The 26,094-nt window shown below is 34.1% G+C and overlaps 1 protein-coding gene across 1 annotated transcript in view; it reads right to left on the bottom strand.

The window, feature by feature from the left end:
* Nucleotides 1-26,094, bottom strand: part of CEP128 (centrosomal protein 128) — a 133,045-nt gene that overhangs the window by 49,907 nt on the left and 57,044 nt on the right. The window contains exons 16-18 of the mRNA XM_063334037.1: nt 21,961-22,137; nt 18,719-18,778; nt 16,919-17,111 (exon numbers count right to left, since the gene is read on the bottom strand). Coding sequence (XP_063190107.1) covers nt 16,919-17,111; nt 18,719-18,778; nt 21,961-22,137 — 430 coding nt within the window. The remainder of the gene's footprint in view (nt 1-16,918; nt 17,112-18,718; nt 18,779-21,960; nt 22,138-26,094) is intronic.

Below are 26,094 nucleotides of genomic sequence, written 5' to 3'. Positions count from 1 at the left end.
TTTTGCACTGTGAAAATATGGTTCTAAGGTTTTCTCAGAAAACAAGAAAATAACCAAAATGAAAAGTTGGGTTTCCTTTTCAGAAACTATTTTATGCCTCTTACCAAAAAGTTTGTATCCTTTTCTGTGAATTCTGTAATTTCTTCCCCTTGGTCTAGTATAATTTCACTTTGCTACAACATTACATTTTTGCTGCCAGCATATTTCGAAAGGTCTTTTAGTCCACAGAAGGACCAGATATATTTTTTTCTGCATGACAATCTACAGAATTAACAATGAAAATAAGATACAAGTCATAGACAACTTTCATTTTCAAAATAATCTTTGAAATTAATTGTGCTAGGTTTCTCTGACTACATCAAGCTTTCTGACAGCATCTTCTCCAGCTGTATGCTTTACACATAGTATAATGTCACAGTGCACCACAAAGCTGTGCTTCTCCTATACACACTTGATCCTCAAAGTTAATTTCTCCCAAAGGGCTAACTTTACCAGTTATTGAGATTTTTTTTGTTTTCCATTGAATAAGAACTTCTATTGTATCTTGTAACTGTCTGTCCTGCTGCTGTCTTGATGTGTGTTTTATATACTGGCAAATTAGTATACTTAGGATGAAGGACAACACTGTTAGAACTTCTGGAATAAACTCTGTTTCTGTTGGATCTTGTTTGCTCTGCTGAGACAGTACAAAGTCTTTAAAATTTACTTAATTCAAGAAAATAGAGTTGTCTTTTACAGGCCCCAGATTAAGAGCAAGGCTGAGAAAAAAGAATAATGTCAGATGTGCAACGTGCAGCTAGTCTACCCATGCACAACATCAAAAGAGAAGAGAACAAAGTTTAAGGTACAAGAGAACTGACACTGCTTTGTCTTAACCTGGAGATGCAAAATTGTGCAAGTCATATTGGTGATTCAGATGGAAGAAGTAGTTAAACAGCTTCTGATGACCCCACGCTTCTTACACAGCTCTCTGAAAATGCCCTGATTACAGCTGGTACCTGTATCAGTGAACTGACAGCATGATTACTGACATTTCTTCCAAACCAGATGCAGCATGAGTGGTTCCTGGATCTGTCCAATACTGTAACGGTATCACTCATGTAAATTAGATTATTATAAGCTAGCAAACCATCAACTTGCAGTATTTAATTCCTAATAAAAAAAAAGATAAATTAATTTCAAAAACTATATGAGTAGCAACAAATAAAATGCTCAAATTAAATCATACTTATTCTGTAGAGTACTGTTTAAGGAAATAAGAAATTCTAACTTTGCGAACTATAAATATTTTACATTAACTCCCATTCTTATGATAATAACAGGTTAGCACATCAAAAATGCATAATCGTATAGATGAATGACCTGTATAGTCATACCAATGATTCTCAATCACAGTAAGGATAAGAGTTTTCATCATTTAGTGGCAATAATACTGTTTTTATTGTAAATAATTATTTGAAAATCAAAATTTCCTTCCATATAACATGCACAACCTGTTGATTACAGCAAGACTGAAAAATAATTCTTTTTATTTAATCAAGCTATTGTAGACATCAGAATCTCTAGTGTTTTAAAACCAGATCAAAAAAAAGAGTTCCAGTTGCAGTGTATAGTAAACACCTTAGATTTTAAAATACAGTAATTTTTAAAACAGCCACATAAGAAATCTTAGGAGGCTTCCAATTTTTATTCCCCTCACAATGAAATCTTCCACAATGTCAGAAGTCAGCCTGGAGATACCATACTATATACATACTGTATATAAAATACATATATCAGGAAGGATAGAATATTTTGATCTTCTCAAATTTGAAATATTTTTGTAGTAAGTTAGAAACATTCTAACCTTAAAGGTTAGAATTTAATCCTACTCTGTTTCTTGTTTCCTAGCAGCATGTGTTACACTGGAATACATGACAACTCCATGGTATGTCATTAAACCAGTCTGTGTACATAAGTCTTATTGTCCAAGAATGAAGTATTAATATCTCTCCAGCTTTTAAGAGGAATAAGCATGCATATAGTAGAATGCTTACATTCTACTCTTACTTAAGAAGCCACTTTAATAAAAAAACCATAGCCCAACATACTTATAATCCCTTTAATACACTTGAAAAGCATCAGCTAAACAGCCTTGGAAAAGGAAGCCCTTTCTTCCTTGAAAACAAGGATGACATGAAGCTATGCAATGCAAACTTCCTCCAAGTTCCATCACACATATCATGCCTTGATAGAAACAAGGCATGTAAAAAAACCTAAGTTTCGTCAATTTAAATGTGCTCCTGGTAAAAATAACAATTCATTAAAAACTTGACAGGGAAACTTCAGATCACCAAACAACTCTAAAATCATGACAGAACCCACTTCCTTCCTTAGCCTGATATGGACATGTATTCAAAGACTTGAAAGGCAAAAGAATTTCTTAGCCTCTGAGAGTTTGAGTTTTTACCATTTCTCCTCTCAATAAATTGTAAAACAGTAATAATTATGAAAAAGCTTCTTTTTTTAGAGCAATGTGATTATCTTCTGAAGGAAATTTCCTTTTTCCCTACTTATCCCAAAATATCCCCAATCTCTTCTCTTAATTAACTAATACTATTGCTATTCCTACTATACCTCTCCTTGGATTCTACATACGCATTTGCTAATGTACCTTTAGTTGAGTTCAACATCTCAGTATACAAAAACCTAAATGAAACTACTCAGTTTACCAGTTCTTCATGCAATGAAGAATGTCTTCATGTCAATGTTGATTGACAGCATCAGACTAATACACTGGTATACAAATTCAATAATGAAGTCTATATATTCTGAAGTATTACCTACATTTTTTCCTGTAAACTGAGCATTAAGCTTGCTTCTTTGCACTGTAAGCAAAAAAAAGGTAAAGTTAGACTTTTTTTCCTTCAAAATTGTTTGAATTTTAAAATTACTCTCTTAGATTACTTCCAGTTCTTAACAATCTCTTAACAGAAGCAATTAATATGAAATGAGATTCTAAAGAGGTGATAAAGCCAGGCACAAACTCTTTAAATGGTTTAAATTCTTTAAATTAAACTGTTTAAGTTTAAATCACTTTTCAGCGTGTATTAAATCTCTATGAATGTCTCAAAAGAAAAACAAAAATCAACCTAAGAGAAGAAGATGGGCAAAATTCAGAATAATGATTCTATTCCATCAAATTCTATTCAGTACAAACTTTGGATCTCAAGGTTTCACCTTTATACGTTATTACTTCAGACATCTCACCACTAAGCATTAGCTAAACATTAAAAAGCATACTTTTACTGACAGCAGCATCCTAGGAGTAGAGTACTTTGCGGGAGAGTGCTTCCACTCAAGGTCTCTGAAAACCATTGTTGCTTGAGCTAAAAGCCACCACACCGCCTTCCCGAAGAAGTGAACCAAAATTCAGCCTGTTAATTGCAAACTATGTGATTACTGTCTGTGATACTGCCTCCTTGGCATTGTCCTACCTCAAAATGGAGATAAGAGAAACATTCTAAACTCAACCTCCTTGAAAGTCACAGTATTTGTTAACAAGGTAATGGGAGACAAAATACTCTGCTGAAGAATGTGTTTCAAAGGCATAACTACAATAACTATACAAGAAGTGCTGCTGCTCTTCGTAGCATACATTACTACTGAGGGACAAAATATTTCTATTATATTTAAAACAGTAACTTCTTCAGTTTCTGATTCTGAAATTATAAAACAATATTTTGGCAATTTTATAATCTTGTATTATACTCAAGACTGTGTTAAGTTAATTCTGTCCGTTGAACTCTTCCTTAATAAAAATGTGCCAAGCACATTGCATTAGAATAAAATTCCTTTCATTAAGATTTTCTATTTGATATAGTATCTTGCAAGAAATGGCATACTGTCTGGTCATTTGACTTCACAAATGGAAATGTTTTTCCATACATACAACATTCGATGCTGTTTTTAGAAAATGCTGTCCCTAGAACTTCCAACTAATAAGAAAAGTAGCGTTTTATGTCTGAGTCATCAACTGTAATTAAAATCAGACAGACAACCATTTTGTCCAGGCAGCTGAAGTATGTACAACATACATCAATGCAGGATGTACATTTGCGTAAAGTACGCATATATTTCAATGGATGTGTTTTCTTGGTTTTGTACTTTGTTTCTTTCTGTAGTGGTAGGTATCTCAATTTAGCAGATATACTAAAAAAAAATAAAAAACCCACAACAAAAATCATACTTGAAAGTGTTAGAATTGTGAAACAAGAATTAACGTGATGAATAAATTTTGCATTTAAATATTTTCTGTTAAACAGAGATTTACATACTGGCAATGTATAGTGTTGCATAAAGGTGCTGGTCAAATACTGGAAAAGAAATACTGCAATATGAATGTGTGTATTTAAGAAAAAATTCTCAGAAAGTTGGTCTAGAATTAAGAAATTAGACTGAGAAATAGGAGACCCAGCTTTATCCTTAATTCTCCTCTGTTTTTTTTTTGCATAACCAGGAGCAAGCACATTATCTCTATGACTCAGATATTGTGTCTGTACAGCAAGAAAACAATATTTTACAGCAACGATGTTTAATAACAATGCTTAATAACCTGCAACAAGAGTCCTTTATAAAATAGGCAAAAGTATGCAAATCATGCCTAAGACTACGTTATTACCTTATCCTAAAGGCATAATAGACCCAGACAAGGAAAACACTGACTCACTTTGCCCACAATAAAGAATATTCAAATATAAGTGCCCATTATTACAAGTGGATTTTTAATAAAGTACAGAGAGAGAGACCTGTTACTTGGAAAAAACACTTTATAGATTGTTGTTCTAATCACTGATACTATATGAACTATACAGTTCATAGTATGTGAACTAGTATGAACTATACAGTTAATTTGCTTGCTTTGCTTGACTTTAAAGGCAAAATTCTTAAAAATGTTTTTAATTACAAAATCTGTAACGCATTTAAAAGTACCATTCACAGTCCCCATTTTGTAAAACCAAAACCAAGGAGACTCATTCAAAACAGTAAAGGAAACAAAAGCTGAATATCAGACACAGGCAGTTGCTACCTTGAAAATACTAATCAGAGTAATATGTTGATTAAATTGATTAGAACCCAGCAGTTTGTCATAGTTAAATAACTAGAAGGAAAACAATGCGAACAGATTAATGAACCTCTTAGTTAATTTATTCTTTCCATAGAAAAAAAAATCAGCTTGTTCTCCTTTTTTCAAGGATTCACTTGTAATGTCTATTCCGTAATCAAAACAGTGTTGACTGCATGCAATAAAATAAAGAGTTGGTTTTACTGATTACTGAAGCTCTTCTCAAAGTGAGAAATTTTTTTGGTAGTGAAATAGAACTTAAGTTTCAATTCTCCAAATACACAATATCATTAGCACTTGGTTTAGGAAAAAAAAAAAAAGGGGTTTTTAAATAGCAGGTCAGCTGAAAGGATATAAAAGCTGTTAACGTATCAGTGAACTACACTGAAATACATATTCTAATACAGCCTGAAAAATCCTAGGTAAAAACACAACATTAGCTCTAATTTTAAAAGATATTGAATATGTAATATAGCAATATGCAAGATTTCAAATACTTTTTCAATTTCAAGAGCTTTATTATATTAAAAATCTTAGATAGTAAGTTTCTTTTAATTTCTGCTCAAGTTTCCAACATGATTCACCTGTATTTTAGACTAAACTGACTTTGACTATGGCAACAGATGGGAGGACCATACAGCTCTTGGTTTAGTTTAATTCCCTGTAAGACAGCATGTTATTTAATTAAACAGGCATCTTATCAGATATTAAAGCGTTTCCTGGGAATGTTATTTTACCTAATGAAGACTAAGTGACAGATAGCATGTTTCTGTTACATACTTGTCAGGAAAGTATTAAATTCAAGACAAGCTTGAAAGTGTCTGTGGGGTTTTTTGTTTGTTTGGAGTTTTTTTTCGGTTTGTTGTTTTGTTTTGGATGGGGTTTTTTGGTGGGTTTTTTGTTTGTTTGTTTGTTTTGGTTTTGTTTTGTTTTTTTTTAAATAGTCGTAAATTAGTAATACTGATTTGGTATGGAAACACTATATAACCTGAAAGTGTGACAATGTCTTCCATGCTAAGTCAAGGAGTTCTGACAAAGTTGTACAGATGCTTACAAGATTCTCTTTGTTATGTAGTGTTAAAGCACTATCATGGTATAACTATGATTATATACATTCCTACACCATCTTCTCATCAACTGTAAAAAAACCCAAACACTCAATAGTTCTTAGAACACCAGCTCTTTAGATTGGTATAAAGAAAAAAGTCATAATTCACAACAGGAAGAAAAGATTAAACAATGAATTCTAACTACTTAATATACATTAAATCCCCATCCCCCAGGTTACTTTTGTTAATTTTGATTTAGCTTCCAGTACGTGTAGGTAAACCAAGAGGTAAAACTAACTAAATTAGTCTCTTACTGTTAGTATGCACTACAAACTCAGCAATTTAATGTTTAAAGGACACATCATGCTTTCTAAACTATAAATCTGTACCTAAGTTTCAGATAAGCATTTAAAATATGTGATTCAGAAAGAAAGAAAAAAAAAAACAAAGGAAATCTTAAAAACATCTTAGCTACAGTTTGATCCCGTCTCTTACCTTCACTTTTTCACAATGGCAGCCATATTTTTATGAGTGCATAAAAAGACAATAATGGCAAACACAAAAAATTGCATAAAATACTAGATAATCAGAGCAATGCATGTCCAGACTGGTATTTCCAGCTTTCCAATACAAAAAAAAACAACCCACACTGAGTAAGATTTCCAAATGATTTGGCTTTATTTCCATTCCTCTAAGTCTCTGAATGCAGGTTCATTTTGGCAAAGTTTAAAATAACCTAGAAGTCCTCCCTCCTCCTTCCCCCATCACATTAAAAAAACCAAACATTATTTAAAGGGCAAGAACACTATTAAGAAGAAATTAATTATTTGAATAGTAATTATATTTCAACTTCATGTATTTTGAAGCTCACCATCAAAAACAAGTATTATGGAGAGTTTCTCCGAAACCCTTCAGATTCCTTCCTTTATGTATGCTTAAAAAGAATTTTCACTACTTGATGTTCCCATTCACTGTTCAATAAGAGATGACCTTAAAATACCTTGTGATGTTTCTTGCTGTCACAGAAAGGACTGCGTTCTTACACAAGGTCAATATGAGGTAATATATGAAAAAAAGAGAACAAATGGGAAAGAAAGAAACAAAGCTGAGAGGGCAGAACAAGGCTTAAAGTTATATTCAAAACAGTATATGTACTTCACTATTAAATGAAACATAGTAGTTCGTAATAGAAAGATTTCACAAGATTTTGATTTTCACGGTTTTCCAATTTTCTACTTTTCCTTTTCTCAGTTTAAGCAACAGAGATTACTCAACATCAGTGTATTTGCACTGAATGTACTGCACTGCCTCTATATTTTAAATCTTATACTTTCTGCTTTAGTGTTCCTGGCTCAAACAAAAATTGAATTTACTGGCTTTAGAAAAAAAAAAGATAATTTGGAAGATAAGGTCTTGTCAAAGCAAAGTTTTATCTACATTTCATGTCTACTTTAACAGGCTCTTTGAATCTACATTTTCCACAGCAGATAAATAACAAATAATCCTGGCTGAACCTAACAAAAAAAAAATCTCAAAAAATGAAAATAAATGGATATCTTGCTTCAGAGATCACTTATTAAAATCTTTGTAAAATGTACTTGATTTACCTTCATAAGTGATGAAACTAGTAGCTAGCTGTATGATGAACAGGGTGACACCATGACTAAAACCAACTAAGAACGTAAGTCTTCTACAATTCAATTTTTTATTCGCAAATATAAGACGATACACAAAAAATATTTTTTCTTCTGACTCTTGATTACAATGAATGCAATTAGAATGAGAACAGAATGAATGATAAACAGACTTGCCCAGCACAGGTTTGTGTTTGTGACAAAAGCATCTAACATAAGTCTATCATAGCTCAGGGCTAGAATCATTACCTTCTTAAGCCTCACTTAGTAGTATGATCTACATCACAGCAATTCTAAAAGTGTAGTAATTTAAGTGTGATTACAGAGTATAGACACTGAGAAGTGGTCAGAATATGGCTTGCATCACTTGGGACTTTATGTAAGACAGCGTTTGCAGAATATTATAACTTTGAGATAAATTAACTCTGTGTAAGGTCTGTATATCAGAGCAATGCACCTGCTCTTCTTACATCGCTATAGCCTTACTAACACCGCTTCATTAAAGGAACAAAAAGGAACAGATGTGGCCTTGCCAAGTACATCAGGTCTTATTTTGCTAAACAACTTTTCTTTGTTGACTACCCATGTCTTCTCTGAAGTAGCAGTATATTATCCTGAAACAAAAGAACTGTGTAGACTCCAAGTCTCACTGCTATACCACACCACGTCTAGCTTCAATACATTTCAATACATTCAAGAAAGATTTTACTGGATGAATTGTTCAAGAATCTATTTATACTAACTTTCTTCTCTGTACTCACTCCCAGAATATAAATGAGCCTTAATCTAAGAGAAAAATATATACTTTTGTTTAGAAGGTAAATGTTAATGGATTTAGTATCTGTTACCTAAAACCACATATTCTTAATATCTTCAATGAAAAATTATGACAAAAACTACAATATCTGTAATATTTTATAGGTATTTAAGCAATAACAAAAAAAAGATTGCTACAGCTTAATGTCGCTTTTTTCTTCTGACCAGCTACTCTAACTGCACTATATACACACAGGAATAGCTGTCTTCAGAATGAAATTCAAGATTATAAGTATTCTGGCACACTGACAAATATGGCCAAAGCTAGCGAAATCCCACAAATACAGAGATAGAAAGATCAAGAAAGGAACACACACAGGTAAAGAAGGCCAGGGTCTGAGCTCAACAGTCAGTGCTATTCACCCAGTTAATATATATTTTTGAAATAAACATGATACATTCCAAGATAATAGCTCCCAAGCAGTTGAGACTACCCTTCTGGCTGGCAAAATAAAAGTCTAAAAACATTTGTGATGAGAAATTAAGAATTTAGATATACATCAAAGAGAAAATAAATTCTATTAGTTATACATGAGATAGTTTGATTACAAAATTTAGAAGGAGTAGACATGGTAAAAGATTTAATGAGTTTGTGTATGAATGGAAATTTTTTCCTTGTGGACAATAAAAATAAAATTGTAGCAAGCATGTTGACTATGTTTTAAAAAAATGCTGATGTTCTTCTCACGATGAAGAGACAGAGATGATACTTTTTGACTAAACCAACCAGCAATTAAAGCAAATCTAAGTCTGTAAGACTAAAGCGTGCTCCCAGGATCGAATACAGACTTTCATTGATTTGTACGATAAGTTCTTCAGACTACCCAATCTGTCTAGACCATATAAAATTCGATAAGTGAAAGAAATTTGTGCCAGGAACACGGTACTTTTCCTACCTTCAAACATTTCTCTGTAATAATAATAATACCCTTGTGATCTGAACTAATTTTGAAACAGATCTGTAAGAACACCTCGGCATGCTCAGTGATTGCAGAATGCAAATGAAACTTAGTTAAGAAACTGGAATTTATACTTTTTATTTCTTCACGTCTTTGTCCAATTTGTTAAAATACTGAATACTTGGTGCAATGCTATTAAAATCAATTTGATTATGAGATCAAAATCACTTAAAGAGGAGAAATCTAAGAAATTTTTAATTTTTATTTAAGTTGTTACTTATTGAAACATACCATTGGGTGGCATACTAGAGGAGTCAGTTGTTAAGTAGTGAACTGTATCCAAAGTACAAATCTGCAAACCGGAAATCAGAACCCACTTCCTCTTCAGTTCTTCAGTATTTATAAATATTCCTGAATTTCTCAACTCTCCAGGGTGGTACGCTTACCAAGAAGGGAAGACAACTGCAGCCAATCCTGATGCATCACCAGAGAGCTATGAAACTTTTGCTACTCTGTAAAAAACCCTGAAATTCTATACCACATTACTGTATTTTCCTTCCTTTGTTGTTCTCTCATTCATGAATCTCTATGATAGCTTACTTGTATTTGTCAGGACTATACCACATAGACAGCCAGTTTACCACCACCGAGAGAACTGTCATAGTGTTAACACTTTTTTTTCTTCCAAAAGCCTACAATATCCTAGATATTTAAAAATGCTTCAGTGAAGAAGGGAAAAGACAAAAAACTACGTAGTTAAGAGTTTTATTAGACTTATTTAAGCTTATAAAAATTCATGAAACATGCTTGTCAACATAGCAGTTTAAGTATTCATCTCACCTACTTTCAGTATGTCTACGATAAATTTATATTTTTATTCTTTCCTCGCCAAAATCATGAATAAACTATTTCAGATCCATCAAAAAACTAACTTTTTGAGAATACAATTTGTCTGCCTTGTTTTTATAATTTCTGATTTACACAAACTTAATTAATGGAGTATTTTTAGACTATATTACGTTCGCAGACAAGTGGCTTGTGTTGGTGGGAACAGTCAGACATATCCATGGCTATTCCTAGAATCAGTCTTTCTGATAAAGTGTTCTGTCTAAAATCTGTATCATTCCAAATACAGCAGAAAATGTTTTCATCCATTTGCACCAAATTTGACTGAAAATCCATTTTATTAAGCAATACTGCCAAGTATGCTTTGGAATAAAAAAAAAATAAAAAAAAGAAGAAAAGAGTGAAGGGCCTTTTTATCATCTAGAGTAAATCCATTCTGCCTTCATTTGCTTTATTGATGCACCTGGGTTTTGCTCATGATTTCTTAGTGAAATGTGTCTTAGTATTCTGTAAGTACATCTTCCATTTTTTATGTTTGAGTAACAAAAGCCAACCACCATTCTCTCTCCTTAATTTAAATTTTCTATGATTTTGATACATTGCATTCTCCTTTCAGCTTAACACCTTTTTTATGCTATTAGCCATGTTTTCGTTTTTCCTTTGGGAAAGTAGCTTTTCCAATTTTCATGTTCAAGTCATTTATACATTAAACTATCTACATGTTTACATTGTACTAGTTGCATCATAATTAAACCTGGACTTTTCATTCAGTATGTAAGAATATATGTCCAAGAAATGAAAATAGCCATATTTTGTCTTGCAACTTTTTTCTTTTTAAATAAGAAACCCTTTATAAACATTCAAATGTATCACTTCATGAACTCAGTACTGAATAGTACTCAGAACTCACAGTAACAGACATGCATTCTATTATTCCTCTACCTTCTCCCAACATACAAAAAATAACTGACTTGGTGTAATGAAGGCCATAGTTTTCAAATTAAGAAGAACAATCTACGTTGACATGACTGTGAAACAAGCCAATTAAATTCACACCGAGATTGTAAATCCATTATTCTTGCATACACTGTCATTTAATTCAGTGGCACAAGAAAATGGTATTGAATACCAAGTCAACCTGCCTATTTCTTAGTGTACTACTAAAAAGATCTCAAAATTTTGTTAAATGTTTGTGAACATTACAATGAATTTCTGATTTTGGCTTCAAACTCAAAATTGGCATAAAAAGTTGATGATGAAGCAGAGTGAGTCTACAGACCAACATCTATGAAACAGTACTAACTATCCCTTTCAATAACTATCCCTTTGTCACTCAGAGTAGCACATTCCTTACTCTAATTTGTAATTATATTTAATCATCACATTTACATTAGTCATTTCCTACATAGTCCCATGTTGAATGCTATACACACGACAGCCATACTATGTCTTCTGTTACATCAATCAGTTATTTGGTAACTAGCAGCTATCTTATCAAATGAATGAAATACCAGGAAGTTGGGCTCAGATTACCTGTGGTAAATCTCAGTTGTATTTTATTTCCCTGTCTCTAATTATTCATTCAGCAAATGTTCGTTCTAAAGTTTTGAATACTATTAAGAGCAGAGGACCTACTGCTGGAAGGCCTATGACGCCACAGCAGCCAGAGCTAAATAAATACACTGGTACTGGGCCAAATCAAGATAACTTCATCTGAATCCACAAAGCCTGATGACTATCAGATCTAATCAAATAAGAACGTAATAAAGTGAATCATAAATTTGCACACACGAAGACTATACTTAATTAAGACTATACTTAATTGTGTACATAATTAATTGACTTTGCAAATGGAGGTACCTACTTTCCTCTTCCAACACTGTTTTTGTGGCAGTGTCCAAAAAAAAGAAAAAAAAAAATCAAGGAAAAAAACCTCAACAACTCAACAAAAAAGAAAAACCCACACAAAAAACCCACCTCCACTTCACATTACCAGGTTTCAAATTATATCTCAGTAAACTCCATTCCCTTTGTTTAAATCAGAAATTTAAAAAAAAAATAATTAATCTTTTATGAATACTTTTAAATGAAGACAGCAAGGAGGATGTTTTGGGAAAATCCACCAGAGTTACCTATCTTCACCTTCTGCTATCTTCATACCTATGTGGCTCTGGATCCTCAGCATGCACATGTATCCTGACCCCAGGCTTTATACCTAACACTGGCCTGCATTGTTGGCATCCTGTCATCTTATTGTAAGTCCTATTTCTCATCCTGCATTTGGTGGAATTTTAAAGCATGTTTACTGTTTCGTGTTACATAGAAAACTTTAACTATGTAATTGTTATTTCCTTTTTCATACCTACTTTTAACCAGCATCTGCCTCTAGAAGTAGACAGAAGATAATATAATTTACTTAGAATTACAGAAATTGCAATATGTCAAGTAACAAATGGAACTGAGTATATTTGTAGGGAACAATAGAATGGACCTTATAAATAGAAGGTATGAGATTACGTACTATTTTTTGTGCCCAGTGAATAGCATTACTTTTTCCACTCTTTTCAGTTCTCTTTTCAGTTTAATAATTTCCCATGATAAATTTGCCTATAGCTTGAAATTTAAATGCAGGCTGTGAATTTTTTTACAAAGCCTAAGCCAAGTCAGGTACAAAAGAATTAAAAACTAAGTAAGGTTTGCTTTATATTCTATGCACTTAAATTAAAAAAGGCAAATAAGGCCTCAGGGAGATAATCTTAGTAGATAATTATTCAAATATAAGAACACTAAAACACTATTAATACTATATCAGGGTCTTGGCACTATCATTTTAAACAAATGAAGAATAACAATAAAAACGTTCAAGCTTGAAAGAGAACATGCTTTGATCTCTCAAAGTTCTTTTTAAGTCGAGGAAGAAATCTTGACAGGATCTTACTATTCTTGTAAAGCAAATAACCGGCATTGTTCTATAAAATATTTATAATAATGCTTTTATTTGTTATTGCTATTGTTGCTTTGCTATTGTTTTTTTTTTGTTACAATATTTCACAAAACATTTTCAATAATAATTAAGGCAGCTACCAGAAGCTATAACTACACTTAGTTAAAAGTTTACTCTCGTCTAATCTAAGTCTACATCAATCTAAATACAAAGTTACTACTAACAAAATGATTAGAGAGAGTACTTATTCTGTCTGACAAAAAAATTAGCCCATCGTTATCAGTACTGAGTCCTGAACAAAGGCCAGAACAAAGTTTTTAAAGAAAACACAAGAAAAGAAAACCTGAGAGGTGACACCTTCCTTCAAAAACCGAAGTAATAGAATACAATGAAAGATTGTACCAAAACACAGTGAGGTATGCAAATAGTAGTCAAACATATCACATAAAAAGATGCAAACCAGATGACAAGTCAGCCCTACTGGTAGACTATATCAATCCACAAGGCATGTTAATACTTCTCACGGTTTACCTACATGTAAACTTTCAGTAGAAGTACTTTATTCTCCTCCACAGGTCAGGTTAGCATCATCCATTTATATGTCTCCTCACGATGTAGCCTTGCATTAGATCCTCCAAAAACATTTTAAAATAAAGAGGTGGAACCAAAGAAACTATTTCAGTATGGAAATTCTGATCCCTGGACCCTCTGTCAATTAGTCTCTTTTCTCAGTGATCATTTTCATGCATTGAATCACAACCCTTTGATCACATTCCTTCTAGCTCTACCCGTAAGATTCCCAGATATCCGCATTTTCCTGATGCATTCAGCAACTTGCTCTTCTGCTGGGACAGTGTCTTTGAGCAACGCTGTGAGCAAGTATACACGTGTGCATGCACTGGATATTTTGATAATATTACTTCTCCAGTGTAATTCTTGAGATAGTGTTAAGCCTTAACACTAAGAATTAACCACCTACAATATTTCCTCTTCTCATATATAAACTTCTGGCTCCAGTTGCTTTGGTTATGGAAACCTTAATAGCTACATTATGCTTTTTAGTCTACCATTATGCTTTAAGACGATACCTAGAGACAGAAAGTTATCACCAAATACTACTGTTACAGAAATATCATAGAACAGTTTTGGGTTCGAAGAGACATTTAAAGGTCATCTAGTCCAACCCCCTGCAATCAGCAGGGACATCTTCAACTAGATCAGGCTGCTCAGAGCCTCATCCAACCTGACGTGATGGGGCATCTACCACCTCTCTGGGCAACCACCCTCATCGTAAAAAAAATGTCATTCTTATATCTAGTCTATTGCAACAGGTCCTGCTAAAAGGCTGTCCTCATCTTTTTTATAAGCCCCCTTTAAGTACTGAAAGGCCACAATAAGGTCTCCCCAGAGCCTTCTCTTCGCCAAACTAAACAACTCCAACTCCCTCAGCCTGTCCTCATAGGAGAGGTGCTCCATCCCTCCAATCATGTTTGTGGCCCTCCTCTGGACCCAGTCCAACAAGTCCATGTCTTTCCTGTGCTGAGGGCTCCAGACCTGGACACAGTACTCCAGGTGGTGTCTCACCAGAGCAGAGTAGATGGGCAGAATCGCCTCCTTCAAGGTACTGGCCATGCTTCTTTTGATACAGCCTAGGATATGGTTGGCCTTCTGGGCTGTGAGCACACACTGTCAGCTCACATTCAGCTTTTCATCCACCAGTACCCCTAAATCCTTATCAACAGGGCTGTTCTCAATCTCTTCACCCCCCAGCCTGCATTGATACCAACGATTGCCCTAACCCAGGTGCAAGACCTTGCACTTGGCCTTGTTGAACCTCATAGGGTTCGCATAGGCCCACTTCTCCATCTTGTCTGGGTCCCTCTGAATGGCATCCCATCCCTCAGGTGTGTCAACTGCACCACTTCCCTGGGTGTCATCTGCAGACTTGCCGAGGGTGCACTTGATCCCACTGTCTGTGACATTGATGAAGATATTAAACAGCACTGGTCCCAGAACTGAGAACTGTCCCTTGAAGGACACCACTCATCACTGATCTCCATAGGGACATTGAGCAATTGACCACTACCCTCTGGATGTGACCACCCAACCAATTCCTCATCCACCAAATAGTCCACCCATTAAATCCATATCTCTCCAATTTTGAGAGAAGGATGTTGTGGGGGACCATGTCAAAGGCATGCGTTGATAACTGTTAATTCTGGTTTTGCTCAGATTATTCATGTGTGGATCAGTATACAGCACACAATTTCTAAGTAATTTTCCAAGCACTTAATAAAAATCTCCACTTGGAAATTTAGTGACTTGCACTTTCTTCAGAAAGGTGAAGGTGCAGAGTTGTCTTCCAAAAGTAGTAATGACAGTAAGATACATCTCTGAAGATAAAACTTTACAAATAAATTATTAACTGACAGTAAGAGTTAGTGACTTGACTCAAATCAACAATATGCATGGATTTTTTCCTGACCCAGAGACCAAGCCTACACTTCAAAATTTTACACTTCAGCTAAGTTTGGATTTAACAAGGATCCACTCTCACATTGTTTATAACAACCGAAGTATTGATTTCTGATGGCAGAAAAAAATCTGGTTTTAAGGATGAAAATAAAGATGCACTGTAAATTGTTTATGTTCCAAATTTGTTATAATGCTCTGGTTTTATTATAAAAATACTCTTCATTGAAATAATGTGTTTAAGCTACAAATAACACAGTATAAATGAGCTTGTACACAGATGAAAAGCATAATGACAAAAGACAGATCTTCCTGAATATTCCTACAATAACAAGTTCATGATGAAAGCGTGTTTCTCTACTTCTAAAAGCAATCTGCTCAAAGTCAGCCTTCAAGAAACTATAAAATACTAAACTATAAGTACCTGAGCTGAGAGTAAAAAATGGCTCTTGGCTGGGGACAGTGAGGTCCATCCCTCCCAGAACCTTACAGCACTCAGTAAAATCTGATTAGTCGTTCCCTTTCATGACAAGCATGGATGGCATGGATGCTAGCACCAAGCCTGGCATGCAACACTCCAGGGTAAGAATTACATGCCAATCAAGGGAGAAAACTGTGTTTATGTAGTATTCCATATATGATGTCATTCATTGTAATTAGAATCAACGCTTGTCTTACTCCATTTTGCAATACAGAAGAGATGAGAAGAAAATTTACCAAAGTTCTTTGTACGTACAACTTAAGCAAAGAGAGTTACTGCACAGGACTTGGAACTGCTTTGGGTTCTTCCTTTTTGACAGATAAAAGCAGCATTACCAATGCTGCCTCAGACTCTCATATAATTCCTCTTCACCCAGGTCATGGAATGCCTCAGATGGTATAATTGAAAAATAACTTCTATATCCACTGCCCATGTTGCAAACTCACATGTTATCCAGCCATTGTACTGGGTTGAAACATAGTTGATTACATTTGCCATTTTTGTAAGCAAGGGAAAACAAAAATATCTAATTTTTTTCTTGATTATCACTAGCATGTTACCAAATTAGTGTTTGTAATAACTAGTTGATAAAATACATCTGAATGAATTTTAATTAGTAGAATTTTAAAATTCTTTCTCCCTTTTATTAATAGAAATGGAACCAGCAACATACCTCTTTTTTCTCTGTGAACTTCTTCCAAAAGCTTTTCTTGCTTTTTTATCTGTTTATAGAGAGACTGATGTTCAGCCTCCTTCATCTGTGTAAAGTGCTTGAGCTGTTCTCGGCTCTGCAGTAAGTAGCATCGCAACTTTTTTTCCTTACTTTCTCTTTCCTTGACCTCCTCGCACAGCCACTGAAGCTTAGTCTATGTTAAAAAAAAAAGGGACAATAAAAAGTAAAGAATTCTAACGAACATAAGAGAACATAAATGTTAACTGATCAAATTATCTTTGGAGTCACAGATTACTCATTTGTACCGAATAATGAATAATAATAATAAAAGGGGACATTCAGATATATTAAGAGGACATATGTTGACCTTCAGAGAGCCTCAAAAGAGATATATGTTAGCTGATAATTGTACATGAAGAAGCAATACACAGATTTTTTGATTTTTTTTTTAAAGCAGGAGCATGAATTTGTGAGGGTAGGTATGGAAATTCACATTAAATTAGTGTACATAGACACCAAGAGATACTCCTTCCTTTCAGAATACCTTTCTCTCTCTATTCTACGTTGGCAGAATTTAAAGCATTTACCCATTCTAAAAAAGTGACATCAATCATTTCTGGATAGCAAAGTTAATACTTAAGGTTCATACAGTGGAAAAAGAAAAGAGAACTCATAGATAAGTCAGTCATTGTCAATATACTAAATCTAGAAGTGGTAAAAGAGAATACTTTCACACTGCCTATTTAAAACAAATGAAAAAGGGGACATTAGTAGTCATTCATTCCAGACTTCCCTATGTTAGCTAAGCAAGCTTAGGTGAGAAATGTATGCATATGATTATTAGGTGCCCTTTGAAAGGTCTTTTTAATAATATGGCAGTGTCACTTTTTTAAAATGAAGAAAATACTTCCTGCGTAACATTTCTCCTTTGGTTCTGGTATTCTGTGATTCTATGATTCTGATCTTATCTCTGCTATCTATAGTGGCAGTCTTTCTTGGTCTACAAGTCTTTCATACACCATATATCATCAAAAACCTTAAATTATCTTACATGCAAACAGTTGCAATTTTTCCTTAAGTCAATTTCCCTGTGGCTTTGACCTTTTTACATCAAGCAAAAAAACCCTAAACACGTCTTCTACAGTTTCTTTACTGGATCTACAGATCCTTTAAAGAGATATTGGATAAGAAATGTGTTTATGTGTGTGAGTTGGGGGAGCAGGAGGAAAGCTGCAAAATGAAAGTTAAGAGTTATAAGTTACCAGTCATCACTTTGAAGAAGTTTCAAGCATGTGTACACCCACATTATAGGATTCAAAAGCTTCAAAGGGGGAAAGAAAATAGTTTGTTTCCCAAGAATCCAATCTAATATCCTTTAGATTTAATAAATAACAGCCTTGTTTAAAGTCATTTCTTGCCTTGTGATAACGCTGTAAGCGAAACTTAAGCTGCTGACTACATTCTCACATTTTTCTTGTCTGAAAAGAATCGAACCAGATCTAAAGGCCATCATACACCAATGCATTTTTTGTAAAAACAGCATCAGCATTGCTTTTTTTTTTTTTTTTTTTTTTTTTTTTTTTTTTTTTACAGAGACAGCTATTTCTTGTTAATAACAAAATCTGGAAAATTATTCCATCAGTTGAAATAACAGTCTGGGAATATCAGAATTAGCCAAAGGAACGCTTCCGTATTTTTCCTTTTCTTCTTAAGTGTCTTTTCAAACACACTTTCAACTGAATGATTATAAATGTTGGATATTAGCTTATTCAGTAAAATCTCAGGAAGTTTCACTATTACCTTTGTTTCAGCTAACCAGCGATGAGGATCATTCAGCACCGTTGGTGTAAGTGATACTGCCTAGGGAATAGCAGGGGAGAAAGAAATAGGCATAAACCCAGGAATTACACACAGAAAGGAGAAAGTCTTTCCTGCTTATTGTAAATTCATCAAACAAATTTCTTTGCTAAAAATCCAGCTTGGAAATCATACCTGTAAATAAATTAGTCACATGCAAACTCACTGATACAAATTTTGTTTAAAGATGCAACCTAAGTTCCAATGATAGGAAGTTGTACTCTGAATCTGTATAGTTTTCTCCTAAGAATCACTACAATGATGCATTTCGAACATCCCCAGAACATCTCTCTGCATCAAGATGTATGTTCTCAGTTTGAAACTCTACATCCTTTTTTGAAAATACCATATTTCCAAATAATACAATCAGATGCTACTTTAGAATTACTCTTTATTATGAAAAGACCAACTTCAAAGTCACTCAACTATTTTTTCCACCATTTTGCAGAACAGCAGCAGCAGATAAGTGAAAAGTAGTAGAACCAATTGTTGTTGGTCTTTGAATTGTTATCAGTGCATCTACAGAAATGCTATGTGCAACATGATAAATTTCTTATCGAAAAGTAAAAAAGGACAAACCCACAAATCTTTAAATTATGCTTCATGATGATGGTCTTAGTGTTTTCATGACAACAACAAATCACTTGCTTTGAATATTTGATAGGCATAAAAAGAAAACTGTAAATTTCACTAAGTAGATAAAAAGAAGATAAACGTGTGCTGTAATGCTTCATTAATACTTCATACAATGAGAAAGTGTAATGTGTCTTTTCTGCATTCTAGTTGAACTATGTTAAACCTGTTTTAAAGGTACTTCTATACAATTTTTCCATATTACTTATTAAAAAGGTAGTGATAAAGGATTTTTTTTTTCCTCCCACTTTATGAGTTGATACACAAGGGGAAGAAAAAAAGTCTAATACAACTGAAATCTATTTAAAAATCAAGTAAACTATTAACCTTATGTTCAGCTCATCCATCACCTCATGTGGTCCTATCCCATGATTGCTACATTGTGCCTTTCTGTAATTTAAAGCTTTTGTGGAGGTTTTGTTAGTTTGTTTGTTTTTAATTTACCACATTTTGCAATTCAGCGAGTCGTTATGTACTTATATAGTCCTGGTCCAATAATTTTTGTAACTAGCATATTTCTTTAAGAGGTATTTAAATGGGGCTTACTAACTACACTGAGACCAAAGATGCCTAAAAAGTACCATCTAATTATGTACCTACATATGTTTTATGTGAAAATTATCACCAGATAAGGACACAGCTGAAAAGAAATGCTTTAGTACGCATGTTGACCATGGCTTCACAAAGCAATGCATACTTGAAAGTTGTGACATCCATGGCAGCAAACTTCATTGTGTGCAACCACATTCAAAGAAGGCACTATTCAATTTATAGTTTAAGCATGACCGGTGTAGTTATTGCAAGGATAATATTTCTTATAACAAAAGATTGATTGGAAAAATAAATCTGAACAATACATGTGGAATTCTTTGCTTAGAACATCAGTATGCGGTGATTATAAAAAATCCAGTACATCTTTCATCAGGGAAGATTAATCCTGGTGTTTAAGTTCTCTGAATACAAGTATTTATCCATTAAACGCCTCATTGCTCTCCTCAGTTGCAGCGTCAACTTCTTGAATTAAAGAACTTGTCTGAAACCTTTTAGAAACCTTGGTAATACCTAAAGTACTGGGCAGAGGAAAAATATAACAAAGGAAACTTCTTACCTTTTTTAAAAAAAGTTCAGACCAGGCACCACAAAATGGTCTAACATTTATTTTCACATTAGCTGTCTAGTCAAAAATTCAGATTCAAACCTGTTTTTAAGTTTGCTAGCGATAAACAGTTAAAGGAGATAAATACGGAGAATTGTGAAAACAGGGATCAGCAAAACTTTGTCCAGTAGACAAAATCCTGCAGGAGGTGGGAAGCAAGTCCAAGAAGGAATGGTTAGAAGATCCAGAATCTGGCAGATATAGCAGATCACAAAGACTTAATAAAAAAAAAAAAAGACTTATCTGTAAGCAAACAGAGGAGAAACCTTGTTTGTCAAATACTTTTTCTTATAATTCTCATCTGTTTGTGTGCTGCAACATCCCAACTCCACAGGTAAGTGGAGAAAAAGGCACAACCATTCTACAGGGCTGAAACAAAGTGACTTCTCTCCATAGGTGAGGAGATAAACTTAAAATAGAAAATAAAACAAAGAAAAAAATATTAAAAATATATTGGATTTTCAGTGTCAATGCTGAAAAATGTCTATTTCAAAAGAAGCCCGTCCCAGCCAAATGACCATGAGTTGTAGAGTAGATAGTATTGTTCTGTTTAAATAGCAAGACAAAAAAGCATGATTTGGTGTACTGGTTAAAGCTAAGGCTAAAAAGCCACCAGGTCAAGCACTTGTGATGTAAGTACCCATAATGCCAGAGAGTATGGCAACAAGCTAAGTCTGACTGCCTGCGTTCTTTATTCTCAGCTGTGTACAATGTCAATTTAAGAGGATTAGTCATGTAGAATCATCTGGAGGGAGGAAGAGAGGATTCTGTCCCTGGGGAACAAATAAGAGTGCTCAGGCAAAAAGCTAACGGAAGACAAGAGTTGCAGGAGAAGTAGTAAAAGAGCGAAAAAAAAGTTACAGCAAGCTACAAGTTTCCTGAAACTCTGAGTCTGAATTTTCTGGACACAAGGCCCTGCTCCACAAAAGAGGAGGTTATAAACTCTTTTCAGGTCCAGCATTTACTTCTCTACTTAAAAAACAAAGCATCTAAATGAATTTTTAATAAAACCTTTCTTTCGTTTTTCCCCAATTTTAAAAGCTTTTTAGGCCTTTCTTGGGGACTTCCCAACACCAATAAGGTGCCGTAGGAAAACCTGCCTCAAAGTTCTGGCTGATGTAAGGTCCTTTCACACAAGCACACAAAAGGAGAACATTTCTCACCCCAAAAAATGGCAAAAGAGAGCAGTAATAATTAATGCATGAGCAGATCTTCATAGTGTTCCAGTCTAATACCTAGCAATGTGCATCTGTACCAGCTAAATAGCAATAATCCTATTGTCCATAAATTATCTATACCAGTTGAGTGATAAGTGACAACAACGCAAACAAATTCTGCTAGAAACATTCATTAAAATAATAACAAAATCTGCAGCATACTTAAAACTTAGAATTACTTTGAATTTCTCCATGGAGTCCCGAGAAAAAATTTCACAAGCAGCATCAATTTCACTTCCTATCATGGTGAGAATGGATTCCTGTTCTATTTCTAAATGACGCAGCTGATCCTTAAACTGCAGTCTCGCCTCATCCATCCTTCTCAAATGATCTTCTTCACTGCTGATCTGTTTATCCTGGAGTGAAAGAGGAAAAACAAAACAAAGAAATTATTGCATAAATAATATAACATACACCATTAGCAATATATCTTTCTATCTTACAATCACACTATGCTCACTCATGCACTGAGTGCCTTGCCATGGAAAACAATACCTCCTAACAGTACTCATAAGTTCTCTTGATTCTCCTTATTCTCCTGTAAATCAGTTATGAAGAAACTGCTACCAAATCCAAATCCAACAATCATAGGGCCTGTTTTCAGAGTCAAAACCAGACATTCTCTTATAAATCTCTTTTTCATGAGTAGAAGAGAACCCACAACAAATACTCCCCTTATTATCTTTTGCCCTGAACCAGTTACAGGCATCTAATCTCTGCCATCACGAAAAAAGAGATCCCTGAAGGAAACATGTATTGGCAGTCGGTTTGTTCTCAAGTGAAAAGTATTCAAAGAATATTTCATAAGACAGTGACTGGCACTGAGGAAAGCATTTTATGTTATTATCCAAGGTCAGAAAGACTATTAAATGTTATGTATCTTTTTAGAATTCAGATTCTCTTCCTTTATATTGATGATATAGCCCCCATGTAAAACTGAATCGGACAGTATTTTTATTATATATTGAACTATGCATTGTAATTAATATAACCAAACTATCTTGTGAGAAGAGGTGAAATTGGTTCACACCTGTCTGCTGCTGAGATCAGGAGGATGTAAAGCAAAGGGTAAACACTTTAACAGGCCCATTTCAGTATGTGCAAGCACACTGAGAATGGCAAGAAAAAGAAGAATAACAAATTCGAAAATTTATTAATTATAGACCCCTGAAATGACAAGGTGCAACTGTTTAAATTGTATTTATTGGAAATCTTCATACACTGCTCTCATGAGACACCACTGTGGAGGCTAGGTAATTTCTAACATACAAGTTCTGTGAATGGGATACATATGGAATCAGAAAAACATTTACATCGGAAAAGACCCTTATGATCATCGAATCCAACCATAAACCCAGCACTGCCAAGTTCACCACTAAACCATATTCCTAAGCACCACATCTACACTTCTTAATTACCTCCTGGGATGGTGATTCAGCCACTGCCCTGGGCAGCCTGTTCCAATGCTTGACAACCATTTTGGTGAAGAAATGTTTCCTAATATCCAATCTAAACCTCCCCTGGCACAACTTGAGGCCATTTCCTCTTGTCCTTTCATTTGCTACTTGGGAGGAAAGACAGACACACACTTTGCTACAACCTCCAGGAGGCTGTATACATATACATGTATAGGTGATACACCTATTAGCAAAATAGGTGGGTTTTTTTAAGATAGGTGACCTTAAAATGAGAAAAAAAACATACCTGATAAGCAGCCTGATTTTTTCATTTAATTCATACAAATATACTTGAGTTAGTAGCTATTTCAAACTGAAGGAATCACAAGAATTTTTAATATGCATATGGTCCGGTATTTCTGCATTACCCATATGGGAGTTTAAATAGCAGTTCTGATCTAGATCAGTATTCTGAAAGTAGTAAGATTGCATTATATATGCTTCCAGTGTTATATTCTATGCTATCTCATTATTCACTGAACTTGGTCCACCACATGCCAAAGTTCACTCACAAAGACCACGACCAAAAGGGAGTATGTAACTGGGTATAATTTCCCTTTATTTTTCATCTGCTTAATTTTCTGAGTGTGCCAACATTCCTCATTCTACTTTCAGAGCCTACAGGAAAAATGAAGTCACTAATAACTCATAACTGCACAGCAGGAAAAGAAAAGCAACAGAAAATTGCACCATTATTCTCGGCCCCTTCATCTTTCATGAAAAAAAAATTTAAAATATCCAAACTATCAATAATACCTGTTTCTTTGAATTAGTATTTGCATTAAGGACAGAATGACATTAAAAGTATAAAAAGTATGGAAAAGGAAAAGCGGTAATTCTTTTGTAACACAATAGGCTTCTGCAACGCCACAATATGACAGCTAGTATGAGATTTCTCAAGAAATGATATTACCATTTTCCCCATCCTAACACCCTTTCTGACAATCCATGATAAAAGCACAATAATAAATATTCTCTTAAGTTAACCGATTACCGCAGTCAAGTAGAACTCTCCATCTGCATTTACCTTCAAAGGTTGAGACCACAGTACTGTATGCTTAAAAGCTTCTCCATTCTTTTCCAGCTTAGACATAAAAGATCATCTCCATCTAAAAACTGTATCTTCCCAACATTAGGTAAGGTTGGAGCTAGTTTATAACTGACTGCAGAAGACTCTAAACTCCTACAAACACATTTCCTTAACAATAGATATTATAGCCCTAAAACCTCAAAGTAGAAAAAACATTTTGAAATTTTAATTTGAGGTACTTTTTATTATTATTTTTATTATTATTGTTATTTGTCTGACAAGTTGAGCTTTTAAACCACTTTCTGTTAGTTTAATAAGCTAAGAGAAATGCCAGGTTTTCTCATTCCATTAGGTCAAAAAAAAAACAAAACAAAAACAAAGACATCCCAAAACCCCCAAACAAGAAACCCACAAAAAAACCCACACCAAAACAAACCAAAAAACCCCCAAAACCACCCCAACGTTTTTCTCTCAGGGTTAGTGGTCACAGCATACTGACTGACAGACAGTCAGTATGTGCTGAAAATATAAGTATGGCAAAAGGATCTAACAGCATTTCCAAACAATCACTTTACCTACATTCAAAATAAGCCCATTAGATTTTAAGCTCAACACCTAAGTGATGCTGTGCACTTCATTTATAACAACAAAATACAAGTTGAAAACTAAATTGGAAAACCTGAAAAGCCACAAAGTATCTACAACATCCATGGGCCTCTTACCAGTTTTAAATAGTTTGAAACTATTGAGCTAATGAAGAATAATCTGATGAGTATTCAGCAGTCCATGCAAAATGAATTAACAAACTTTATGTACCATGTTAATATAAATGCCTATATAAAAAAAAATTTCTTTTCACAAAGTGAGAAATTACTAAATTGACACAGAAGAGCAAGAACCTTCCAGCTAGAGGCTGAAATATCCATTTTTAAAAGATGAGGATATAACGAAAAATTTATAAGCAATTAACTGCAGGATGCAAAATTTTTTTGTTGTTTTCTTGAATTTTCATCTAGGAAATCAAATATGTCAAAGATTAGAAACAATCATTTTCAATGTTGTCTTAATATGAATTAAACAAATACTGACAGGTATGTGCTTTACACGGGAGAAATTAAGTATTTCTGTACATGGATGAAGTCTTATCTGAAATCACAATGTTGCAGAACAAGAAAATTAAGATATAAAACCATCACAAAGCAAAATACATCCATGTTAAGAAAAACCATATTCAAAAGCAATGCTGTGGAACCAATCATGGGAAAAAAAAAGTAGAACTCAAGAAAGCAGAAAGAGGAGTTACAAAATAAAATTCTTCAGCAAGTCTGTATTTATCGCTAGATTTTTGAGAAGAAAGGCTGACAACTCCAGGTTGTGAGACTGCGAATTAATATTTGATAGCAAATATTAATAACCAGAACACTAGGCAACCAGAAGGCTGGAAGACAGCATCCATCTCTAGAAATACAATCTCAGTAAAAGAAAGAGACATGAATTTCTTTAAAAACTTGACGTGTTTGAAATATTTTTCATCAAATTAGTTAGAATTTCTTTTACCATGCTTACGTTGCTTATCTACTTCAAATTAGCCCTTAATTATTCATAACTGCACTGGAACTTTAAGAAAACGTGAAGACAACTAGAAGCGTCTGGTTAAACATTTGCTAGTTACCCACAGTAGAAATAGGGCAGGCAACAGGACTTATATTTCTACTCCTAAATAGTATTAACAAATCTTTGGAGGGATACAATTCGTGACTCAGGCAAAGCACTTTGCCTTCTTTGACTTATATAGAAACCGCGTACTACAGTATGACTGTGTATAT

This window comes from Chroicocephalus ridibundus, chromosome 4 (assembly GCF_963924245.1).
Source record: "Chroicocephalus ridibundus chromosome 4, bChrRid1.1, whole genome shotgun sequence".
Taxonomy (NCBI): domain Eukaryota; kingdom Metazoa; phylum Chordata; class Aves; order Charadriiformes; family Laridae; genus Chroicocephalus; species Chroicocephalus ridibundus.
Note: the sequence above shows the minus strand (reverse complement) of the source record. Positions and strands in the feature narration are given on the sequence as shown.